We start from the raw sequence: 12244 nt of genomic DNA, 5'->3' as shown, positions 1-12244 counted from the left end.
AGTCTGCCTGGGATTAAGCCCTGGTGTCTCTCTTTCCCAGCAGTATGGTCTTGGGCAAGTCATTTATCTTCTCTGTGCCTCCGTTTCCTTATCTCTGAAATCTGACTAATAATACTTCAGAGAATTGTGGTCAGGTCAGTGTTCTTGCATTCCTGTTTGAGCAGTTCCCCGACAAGATACAAAAGTAGTCATATAAAGAGATTGCTGTGCCAATTCTCTACCCACCATCTTGGAAGAATGTTAATTATGCTGCTAATTGTACTTTGGGCTGTGCTGGATGCCAGTGGGAGAGACCCTGGGCTCAGGAGCCTTCTAGCCAAGCTGACCTGCCCCAGACAGACAGGTGGACAAACAGCAAAAGGGAAAGGCATGAGAATACCACATGTACCGTTTATTTGTTTATTGGTATTTATAGAGCTCCTATTCTGTACCGTTATTTCATGGAAGTTCTGGGCATACGATGAATGGCCAGTTGGGCCTCTGGCCTGAAGGAGCTCATAGTCTACTTGGGCGCTAGATGAGTAAACATGCAGTTATGGTCCAGTGTGATTAGTGTGATAGTGGGGTCAGCTGAGATCCTGATCTAGAGTGTGTGTGTGTGTGTGTGTGTGTGTGTGTGTGTGTGTGTGTGTGTGTGTGTGTGTGTGTGTGTGTGTGTGTGTGTGTGTGTGTGTGTGTGTGTGTGTGTGTGTGTGTGTGTGTGTGTGTGTGTGTGTGTGTGTGGTGGCTTCCTGGAGGAGGTGACATTTAAGCCAGATCCCAGAGGAGTAGAAGTTAGGCCAGCAGAGTAAGGGGATAGGTATGAAAGGAGCTCCAGGCAGAGGGAAGAGCCCATGCAAAGGCCTGGAGGTAATTGGAGTGTAAAGTGTATCCTTTGGGGAGTCTCGGCTGGGGGTTCCAGTCTGGATGGGGCTGAACGTGCTGCTGTCATTGCAGGGACATGGAGAAGGTGGAGCGGCAGGCGGTCCCCCAGGCCAACCACACAGAGTCCTGTCGAGAATGTGGCCGCGTGGGACCTGGACATGCAAGGGATTGTTCTCATCGCAAACGCGAGGATTCCTTTGGATTCGAGAGGCGGGAGCAGGAGGAAGACCGGTACCGCTCCCAGAGGGACCCACTGGAGGGCAAGCGGGACAGGAGCAAGGCCAGGTCCCCATACTCACCCACCGAAGAGGATGCCTTGTTCGTGGATTTACCCTGTGGCCCAAGAGGCCAGCAGGCTCAGCCCCAAAGGGCAGAGAGGAACGGTGTGCTGCCTGGCACATCTGGCCCAGGAGAGCAGAACGGGACTGGCGGGTACCAGCGGGTCTTTCCTTCCAGGACCAACGCTGAGAAGCACAGCCAGAGGAAGAGCAGCCTGGCGCACGTGGAGCAATGGGCAAAGACCCAGAAGGCGGACGGCAGGAGGTCAGTAGTGGACTCAGGATCGCTGCTGCTAATGAGCATAAAAATGTCATAAGAGTAGCTATCACTTACCCAGCACATGCTGGTACATGCCGGCCTTGAACTCTACCTCTGTTATCTCCATAAATCCCTGCAACAGCCTTGCAAGGAGGGGTGATAGCCTCAATTTATAAACAAAGAAATTGGGGCTTGGAGAAGTATGGGAACCTGCCCAGGGCACACAGATAAGCGGCAAAGGCAGAGTTTAGACTCAGTCCGTGAGCCTCCCAAGTGCACACGAGATTATATCGGGTTAGGGGTTTCCCATTCCTCAGGGAGCATGCCTTGAGACTGTCGGCATGTAGACAGTAACTGATCTTCTCCTCTTACTTAGCTACTTCTCTGCATCCGGGAAATATTTGTAGCAGCTAGAGTAAATACAGATCCGTTTTTAATTCCAGGCACGTAGAGAAGTGCTCAGGCACTGTTGACATTAAGCTTTATTATACCCGTTCCTTCAAGAAGTGGTTTTAATTATTTAGAGGGAATGCATCTCTTGCTATTTGCAAAGCACTATCTGTATTTTATTATAATTTTAGATTAATTAGGACACATTTATGAATGTGAAGAATTCAGGGTCACTCAGCTTCCACATTGTCCTTAGAAGCCACTGTGTGTTGTCTTCACTTTGAAGACAGCAAATCCCCCTCGCCATCCTCAGGCTTCTATTTATTTATTTATTTTTGCGGTACACGGGCCTCTCACCGCCGTAGTCTCTCCCGCTGCGGAGCACGGGCTCCGGACGTGCAGCCTCAGCGGCCACGGCCCACGGGCCCAGCCGCTCCGCAGCATGTGGGATCCTCCCGGACCAGGGCACGAACCCGTGTCCCCCGCATTGGCAGGCGGACTCCCAACCACTGGGCCACCAGGGAAGCCCCATCCTCAGGCTTCTAAAACAAACCCCAGACTGGAGACGAGATAGCAAAGTCGTGGTGCATTCAGAAAACCCGCCAAGGGCTGGAGGGGCCACAGTGAATGCGTCAGAGCTCAGGCCAAGTCTGCCACAGGCCTGATACACATGCTTTAAAGTGCTGCTCTCCATTCTCCCTGTGTGAGGCCCACACTTTCCACTATGGGGTCTGGAGGTGGTGGTGCTCCAAGGGGAATAGGCTAGGCCTCTTTTTAGGTGGGTGGGGCTGTTGTGAATATGTGGGTGTTGTATGCATGTGCGGGTTGTGTAACTTCTTTAATCTGGTCCAGGTGGGCTATTGTGAGGTTAGATGGTGGAGAACTCGCTGGGAGTTAATGGAAACTCCCTAAGCAGTTGGTAGACATTGTTGTGGGTCAGACTAGGAGAAGGAAGGCCCTTTGTGTTGTAGCTAAGATACCTTCCCATTCCCTCCTGGGACAGACCAGGTGTCAGTTCTGTTTGATCAGATTTTGTGTTTTATTGAAAATAGCTACTGCCCAAGGACACAGAGGAGGGAAGCTGCTATTCTTGGTGCTGGGCTAGGTAGACCTCCTAGGAGGTAGTTCTAAGTGACCTTACTGCTGAGTGAGATTGGAAAGCTGGCAGGGGTTGTATCCTGCAGGTCCTCATAGTCCAAGGTAAGGAATTTGGATTTTATTTGAAAAAGCAATAAGGAGAGCCACTGGAAGGTTTTAAACAGGTAAATGATGTGATCTGATTCACAAAGAAGAGCCTAGGGAAGAGGCTGTTGCAGTAGTCCAGCATGGTGCCAATGGAAATAGAAAGAAATAGATTTGAGGTACATTTTGGAGGTTGAAACAGAAAAGCTTGTCAGTGAATTGGATGTGCAGGATGAGAGAAAGGGAAGAGGAACAAGGATGACCCCTTAAATTTTGACTTAACAACCGGGTGGTTGCTGAGATGGGGAAGGCTTAGGAACAAGTTTTGGGGGCAAATCGGGGTTTCCATTTTGGGGACTTTTAAGTTTGAGAAACCTATTAACTCCCCAGTGAGGGAGGTGTTAGGTTAGGCACTTGGATATGGATTGTGGCGTGGAGGTTTGACATTTGGTTGGACATGCTGATTGGGAGCAATCAGTGCATAAGTGGTATCCCAACTTGGATGTTAGCAACAGAAGGGGGATCCAGTAGAGGAGACAGTGTGTCAGAGAGAAGCTACTCGTGATAAGTTAGCTGTTTCCTTTTATATGTATTGATAGCAACTCTTAGGAACTGAAGTCGGTATGGGGCTGACAAGGGCAGGTAAAAGCAGGAGAAACCAGAAATAGAAGCAGATAGAAAGGGCATGGGTTTGGCCCTGATAAGCCTGTATTTCCTACTGAAGAGTCTGGATTTAATCTTGAAGGCCCATGAAAGCCATTGATGGACTTAAAACAGGAGCATGGCATGATAGTGTCTAATATTTAGGAGGGTGGTTTGAAGGGTGTCGGCAGGGAAGAGGCCTCAGGAGATTTTTTCAGACTAGGTAGATATTCCTTACCTCATCTCAGTTCTCACACAGCAGGTCCATGAATATGGTGAAGAAATTCCCAGGCTATTCTGATGTACCCCACCCAAAATGAGAATGGCAGGTTTTTGGTTTTGTTTTTGCGGTACGCGGGCCTCTCACTGCTGTGGCCTCTCCCGTTGCGGAGCACAGGCTCCGGACGCGCAGGCTCAGCGGCCATGGCTCACGGGCCCAGCCGCTCCGCGGCATGTGGGATCTTCCCAGACCGGGGCACAAACCCGCGTCCCCCGCATTGGCAGGCGGACTCTCAACCACTGCGCCACCAGGGAAGCCCAGAATGGCAGTTTTAATTACCCCTTGTTTAAAAAACTTTTTTTTATTAAAGTAATACCTGTATATAGTTTTAAGAATTTAAGTAGTATGACCCCATCCATCCCTATTCCTGATTCCACCACCTTTGAGGCAACCACTTTCAATTCTTTTAGTAGTTTTATGTATTTATCTCTATATTTCCAAATAAGATAACTTATACTGCTGTTTCTTGAGTTTTCAGTTTTAGTTAGCTATCAACATTCTACTCTAGGTGATAAAGATTCAAGACTCTTATTCCCCCCTCTACCTTTCCTTTCCAAAGACACACTTACCCTTATCCCAGCTTCATAATATAGTTATAGCATAATTTTTGTTTAGATCACTAGTCAGTTTTTACATTATTATATAATGTGAAGTATAAATATTCACAGCTGGGCCATGTAGAATACAATAATTAAATTTCATTTGTGGTACAGTTTTTTATTTTCTGGTATTGATAATTTTCATGCTTATAGCTTGCTTAGTTTTCTCTGTACCCATTACTAATTCATCGCCAAATTCATAGCTAAATGTGTAAATCTCTCTTTGCTCAGTACCCTCAAATAATCAGTAATCTACTTACAAGGTAAAAAATCCAAATAAGACCAATGGGTAAATACTGAAAAATAAGTGTCTCCTATTTTATTTCAGAAACCTAGATCTACTCCCCAAAGACCAACCACTATATTAAAAACAAAACAAAACAAAAATCCATGTTCTTCACCTTGCTTTATTCCACTTAATATATCAATAAATATATCGATAGATATTTTAAGATATCTTGGCTCTCTATATCAGCACATTTAGACATATTATTAATTTGAAATGGTGCAGAGTATTGCATTGTATGCATCTGCAGTGATCTTTATACCATTTCCCTATTGATGGATAATTAGGTTGGTTATAAACATTTGCTATTACAAACTATGCTGCAGTGAATGTCCGTGCTTAATTGTCTTTGCAAACAAGTGCAGGTATACTTGAAGAACAAATTACTTGAAGTGGAATAACTAGGTCGAAGGATATATGTGATTTTAATTTTGATTGATATTACAAAATTGACCTTCAACAATGCTGTTTGAGTTTATACCCCACCAAAAGTGTCCCTGTTTCCCCACCCCACATCATCTCTGAAAACTACTGTTTTAGGTTAACTGCTTGCTCTGGTGACCATAGAGAAGATGGTTAAATGGAGAAGAGTCTGGAAAGAACATGACCAAGTATGAGGTGGTCATATTTGGGGTAGGAGGCGAAGAAGACCTAAACAAAAGCGGTAAAGATGGTGAGGATTGTGAGGAGGGGTTGGATGGGATACATAGACGTTGAGATTGGGTAGGTATAGGGCTTGGGAAACTGATTCATCCACGGCTGGAAGGTGAGGAGGGCCACAGGTGGAGTTGAGGTTAACATTCAAGTTTGACTTGGTTAATAGGTGCATGTGGCGCTGTGCACAAGATGTGAGCATGGGAGAAAGAAATGAGCTTGAAGGGGAATGTGGTACCTGTGGAGTGGCCAGGTGGAGATAAGCCGTAGGTTATAGCGAATGTGGGTTCAGCTTAGGGAGAGATTTGGAAGTCATTGCCCTGGAGGTGGAAACTGATGCCCTGGCCGTAGTCAAGATCACTGAGGGTTGAATGCTTAGAGCAGTGGTTCTTAATCGTGGCCGCACAATTTGGTCATTTGAGGCCCTGCTCAAGAGATTTTGCCTTATTTGGTCTGGGGCAAGGTGAGGGCATCAGTCTGTTTTAAAAGCTCTCCAGGTGATACCAGTATATGAGAGAGGTTTGACATTTACTGAGGCCTGGGTCCCATACTGGAAAATCTGATTCTGATGATCCGAATTTCAGCCTGGACATCAGGAGTTTTCAAACCCCCCACCCCCACCCCTGGTGATTCTAGCATGTAATCAGGGTTGAGAATAACTAGCTTAGAACAATAGCAGAGGGCCAAAGGCAGAACCCTGAGGATCTCCAGTCCAAGGGGGTGGGCAAAAGCAGAGTCTGCATAAAGAAGTCTAGCAGAAGATGGAGAAGGAAAACTGGAGTGTGGTGAGGGAAGTTTCATTTGGAAGGAGTCCAGTGGGCAGCATGAGACTGCTCCCTGGATGTGGTGCCTTCTAAGGAGGCTGGGTACCACGGAAGGAGAATCTGGAATGTCAGGGTCTCTGCTGGTCTCCTGCTCAGTAGCAGAGGCCTTTGGTTCCACTGAGCTTCTTGATGGGCTTAGATGAGTAGACCTTCTTAATAGAACTAGAATTTTGAAGTTAAGTCAGGAGGCAGAGTAATGCGAGGGGAAGGCCAAAGGGAACCAGAAGGAAGGCATGGCCATTGAGAAACCCTTCTTGGCAGGGATGCAGAAAGGAGTTTGCAAAGCCGCACTGCTGGTATAAGTTGTAAGTTATAAGTTGTGGTTGTGAAATGTCTCTACATAACTCTGGCAGCCCACAGACCTACGTTATTCTGCTACACATAATGAGGACTGGGGGCAACATGGGGAGCTAAAGGATGAGAAGTCAACTGCAAGGAGATAAGAGGTGGTTGGGGAAGGCGTCGGACTGTCCTTAGGATGTGAGGGGGGAGCTCGAGCCCTTCTTATCTAAGGGGCAGGGAGACATTAGGTCTAAATGAAAACTGTTGGCCTTGGAGGTCATTGAGCACTCAGTAAGAGGAATCTCAGTCTAATGATAGAAATAGTTCTCAGGGGGCTGAAAAGTAAACGTGAGGGATTGAAGACGACCCTTTGAGAAGAAAGCCGTCAGCCTCTGCGTAAGCAGAGTGCTCAACATCTGATCGTTCACTTGTAGCTGATTGTTCACTTGTAGCATATTGCATATCAGAGCTATCTTTATTTTTTTCCTTAAAGATGTGTTTGTAATTTCTTACAGTCAAGTAATAAGTAGTTCTGGCTGCTTAATAAAGGAACCTCCTCCTGTTGATAGTACAGAAGAGGGATATCCCTGCTCTGTGTATGATTGAGACTGTGCTAAATTGGAAGGAGGGTTATTAGAACTGTAATATGATCTCATATTCTCGGCTCTAGACCACACAGGGAATTATTTCTAATTGTTCTTTTAGTGCTTGGAGATGTATATTTATATTTCACTTTTTTAAACTCCTTTAGAATGATGGTTTGCAAGGACAGACTGATACACCCTTAGAATCTTACCCCATTCTATGAGGTTGTTTCGAAATTCTAGCCTTCCATTTTTTCCCGGTGTTTAAAGTAATGCATACTTGTAAAATAAAATGGCAGGGGTGGGTGTTGAGTCAGGGATGCAAACATTACCACGAGGAACAGAGTAAAACGTGGAAGTCCTGCACAACCAATGTGGAAGCTCAGGTAAGGACTGCCTGCTGCATAAGTAATTGGTTATAAAACTTGATTTCACGTTTCGATATGACCATTTTATAGGGGCTATATCAGAATATATAGGTGCCTTTTGGAAAGGGAGCCCCCCATGGCACAGCGGGATTTGAGGGCAGGAGGAGACCTCGAGCCTTCTTTTGGATAAAGCTGGGGTTGGGGGCCAGCAAATGGATCTGCTCTTAGGACAGAGCTGCTCTGCGCGTTCCTGCCTGCTCCAGGGTGACCTTTACCTCGTCTTACAACCCTACCTCCTGTGTCCCTCCCTCCACCATCCGTTGGTTACTGTGGTTTGGCCTCTGGCACCAGGACTCACCATTGCACTGGGGTCTTTGGGGACGTGCTTCGCATCGTTTGCATTTTGCTTCAGGCAGAATGAGCAATGGTTAGTAAAGTCATGAACTCCCCGGGGTAAGCCCCCAGCCTGGTTTCTGCCATTGCCACCACTGCTGTTTGAGGGTTCAGGCACTGCCCCTTCCTCAGAGACACATTCCCCTCTGACTCTGGGAAATCCACAGCAAACCCTGCCACCTGGTGGCAAGGAGACAAGCTGGGCAAGCTGAAGAGATCTTAAAATTACTTCCCGTAATTGCAAAGATAACGATAAAAAGGGAGAAGAAAGCCACCATTTTTTGAATGACAACTACTTTTAATCCTCACAACAATCTATTAAATGGTTCTTAGTAGCCCCATTTTACAGTAAGGAGGGTGATACAATGAGTTAAAAAACAATTAGAACAGCACTTCTCAAACATCAACCACCTGGAGGGCTTGTTAAACCACAGGTGGCTGGGCCCCACCCCCAGGGTTCCTGATTTCAGGTGGGGCCTGATAACCTGCATTTCTGACAAGCTCCCAGGTGGTGCTGATGCTGCTGGACTACACTTCGAGCTTAGAACAAGGTCTGGTGAGCGCCGATGTATAAAGATTTGTTAGATAAAGTTGATAGGTAAAGGCAGAGTCAGGATTCCAGCCCAGGCCTGACTCCAGAACCTGTCCGTTTTACATCCTGCTGCCTCTCAGGTTAGACTTTTAAAGCTTAATAAAACTGTAGTTGGCCCTTGCTGAATTTTTCTTTCAGAAAATAAGATGGCTGGTCGGTAGTAGTTTTCACCATCCTATCCGGCTTTCGTGTGCTGGAGTATTTGTTGAAGGGCTGGTTATGTGTCAGCACTTTCTCAGACCGCGGACAACACCGCAGAGTGTAAGACACAGTTGCTGCCCAGCGAGGATTTACAGCTTGTCTGGGGAAGAGACAGCTTACGGGTAGGAAAAGGTTACATCAATACAGGACCTTGGAAAAGTTACAGACTGTACAGTAACTAGGTCAGAACAGGGCAGGAACCCTGAGGGCTGTGGCATTGCAGAAGGCCTCTGTGGAAGAGGCATGGGACAGTGACCTGGAGAATGAGTGAGATTTGGTGATAGGGCAAGGTGAGCCCATACAGGTAGGGGAAGGAGGAACAGTATGATGAGAGTAAGGAGAGAGAAGTGGGAAGGGAGCACCCACTAGTGAAGGTACTGCCTGTGTATCAGGCAAGGAGCCTGTGTTCTCTTCCTGTCTCATGTATTCTTCAGGGCAGCCTTAGGAGGCAGGTAGCTCTGTCCTCATGTTATCGGTAAGGAAGCTGAGGCTCAGAGCAGTCAGGTAAGCTGCCTAAGGTCACACAGCCAGTGGATTCAACCCTAGGTCAGACTTCCTCTGCTTTTTCTACTGCAGAAAGTTGTCCAAGTGTGTAGGAGGCCAGGCAAGATTAGGGTAAGGCCCTCACACTCAGGCTCCAGCAAGTGCAGGGGTGCACCTGAGAGGGGGGTGCCTCCTTCAGTGTTGGACCCTTGACGGCCAACTTGCCCCAATTTGATCCTGGCCCGGGTAGGAGGAGCAGTGAGAAAACAGCAGGAAGGGAAGGTGGGTTGAGGTCAGGTGCTAGAGGGCTGAGAGTATCAGGAGAAGGGGGTTAGATTTTATTTCATAAGCATTAGGGAGCCATTGATGGTTTTGGAGCACAGGAGTGATTATATCCAAGCAGTTGACTCTGTGCAGCATGGAAACTAGTTAGGAAGGTCTCAGAGTTGTCTGGGTGGAGGTAGTTAATCAGGATCTGGATTAAAGTAATAGGGAAAGAAAGGAACTGATGCCAGCCACTTCCTTTAAGAACCTCCAGGGCTTGGTGCTGGGGAACATCTTGGTGACCGGGAGAATCATGAGGCATCGCCTAGAGATATGCACACCTGATGGAAAAGCTGACTGATGGTAAAGCTGACTGATGGCAAGAGAGAGAGGCAGGTTTAATCATGCTGCACTTGAAGTGGGGCAGCCAAGTCGGCCTGGTAGGGGGTTGACCCTCCAAGGTTGATGGATAAAGTGGTTTAGGAATCCTCTGCAAAGGGGAGAAGTGACTGAGTCCTGGGTGTCTGCGTTGATTGTTCTTTGGGGTTCATGCAGGGCTCTCTCACGTGCCTGGCTTTGTGGCTTTGCCTAGCTGTGTTTCCAGAAGCCCAGCAGACCCCTTGCTGGTCCTCTTACCTGTCCTCTCCTTTCTCCTCAGCCTGCCCCTGGACCAGACCCTTCCTCGCCACGGTCCCAGCCAATCCCTGTCCTTCCCAGAAAACTACCAGACTCTTCCTGGGAGCAGCCGACACCCCTCGGGGGGCTCTTCGCCCCCTCCCCGCAACCTGCCAAGTGACTACAAGTACGCGCAGGACCGAGCCAGCCACCTGAAGATGTCGAGTGAGGAGCGCCGGGCACACCGGGACGGCACGGTGTGGCAGCTCTACGAGTGGCAGCAACGCCAGCAGTTCCGGCACGGCAGCCCCACGGCGCCCATCTGTGCCGGTTCCCCAGAGTTCACCGACCAGGGCCGAAGCAGGAGCATGCTAGAAGTGCCCCGCTCCATCTCTGTGCCTCCGTCTCCCTCGGACATCCCTCCCCCGGGACCCCTGAGGGCCTTCCCACCCCGGCGGCCACACACGCCAGCAGAGAGGGTCACTGTGAAGCCACCGGACCGGAGAAGGAGTGTGGACATCTCACTGAGCGGTTCTCCCAGGAAGACATGGGGCCACACCACCAAGGTGAGACTCCGGACGCCCTGCCGGGCTGCTGGGGCCCAGCATTAGGACGTTAGGAGCCTCACATGGTTTGAACACAAACTTGAGCAATGTAGGATAACGATAGGTAACACTTACGTAGTACTGTACTTTAGCGCTGGGTGTAGCGCTAAAGGCTTTAATTCTTACAACACCCCTATGAGGTAGGTGCTATTATTTCAGGTTTCCCCCGCTATCTGAAGGTAGAGCGTTCCTATGAAACCTTTAGTAAGCCAAAGTGGCATAAAGCGAAGAAGCAATTACATTTTCTGTGAAAGTGAAAATCCCCTTTGGATTTCGGTTATCAGGTGCTAAAGGTAGGTCTTTTGTAAAATCAAAGTGGCATAAAGCGAACTTCTGTAAAGCAGGGGATACCCGTATGCCCATTTCGCACGTGAGAACTCTTAGGCATTAAGGGATGAAGTTACTTGCACACGGTCACACAACTAGAAGTCTGCTTCCTTGCAGCTTGGAAGGCAGGGAAAGATGTCTGTGTTTAACTAGTTCAATTATTTATAATAACCTGACTTAAGTTTTAAATCCGGAGGGGCTCTCACAGTTTGTCATTGTCATAACCTGGTGGGAAAGATGTGTATCCCAATTTGACGGATGAAGAGTGAGGCTGAGAGAGGTGCCGTGCCATGTGCTTGGCTGCCCTGGTAGTGAGTGGCAGAGGCTCTGGCCCCCGCCCCCCTCCACGCCCGGCTCTCCGTGTGACCATGTCTCCCCTTCTGCAGAACTCCTCTCATCTGGACCGACGCTCCATGCCCTCCATGGGTTACATGACCCACACTGTCAGTGCTCCCAGTTTACATGGAAAATCGGTAAGCAGCACCTCCTCTCCCCCTCCAGGCGACTGATCTTATCCAGCTTTCAAAGGGCTAATCTCATCAGAGTTCTCCCCTGAGCCAGTCAGATGCAATCCCCATTTTAGAGATGAGGAAACTGAGACTCAGAGGTCGAATGACTTGCTCAGGCCCATCCCGCTGGCATTGGGACCTCCTGAGGTCAGCGGAAGAGCGGGGGGGGGGGGGGGTGGGGGTGGGGGTGGCGGGGGAAGTGGAGGAGACTGTGGTGTTTATTCTCTTTTGGGCAGCATTTTGTCTGCAGCATTTTCCAGCCACCTGCCTTTTTCTCCGGTTAGCTCCTCTCCTTTCTTCCTGGTCTTTGCTTTGATTAGCTCACTGTCTTCAAAACTCAAGTCTGGGTGAGGTTGCACTGCTGGTGGCTGTTTCCTGATAAAAACTACTTCCTGCAGCCCCTTTTCTGCCGGTGCCTTTACTTGTCCTAATGACAGAATTAATGCAATAATTACTTAATGGTGTCGCATCAATGCTGTGCCGGCACCGGGGCGAAGAGTAATTACAGCGTCGTGCTCCTGCGGTGCCTCATTTCCTCATGATGTGTCTACACACCTGCAGCTGGAGGAGCTCTCACTGCTTCTCACCCGGTTACGGCGGCACCAGGCCAAGTTGGCCAGGGTGCGAAATTTCGCCATCAGCCAGTTACTGCAGCACGAGCTGACCTTTCCCACCTGCCAGGTCAGCGCCGGTGGGCTCTCTCAGGGCTGGGGGCCGCCCCGGGGACAGGGGAGTGACATGCTGGCCTGTGCTCCCTCGTGCC

General features: G+C 48.7%; 1 protein-coding gene across 2 annotated transcripts in view; it reads left to right on the top strand.

Annotated features, from left to right (window-relative positions):
* PLEKHA7 (pleckstrin homology domain containing A7) overlaps positions 1-12244 on the top strand; it is a gene marked incomplete at both ends in the record, with an annotated part of 207139 nt that overhangs the window by 160820 nt on the left and 34075 nt on the right. For both annotated transcript variants that reach the window (XM_082660876.1, XM_082660877.1), the window contains 3 exons: positions 937-1407; positions 10084-10606; positions 11359-11445. In XM_082660876.1, coding sequence (XP_082517002.1) covers positions 937-1407; positions 10084-10606; positions 11359-11445 — 1081 coding nt within the window. The remainder of the gene's footprint in view (positions 1-936; positions 1408-10083; positions 10607-11358; positions 11446-12244) is intronic.

This window comes from Grampus griseus, assembly GCF_964374135.1.
Source record: "Grampus griseus genome assembly, chromosome: 8".
NCBI classification, from domain to species: Eukaryota; Metazoa; Chordata; class Mammalia; order Artiodactyla; family Delphinidae; genus Grampus; species Grampus griseus.
This window is presented reverse-complemented; position numbering and strand designations above follow the sequence as displayed.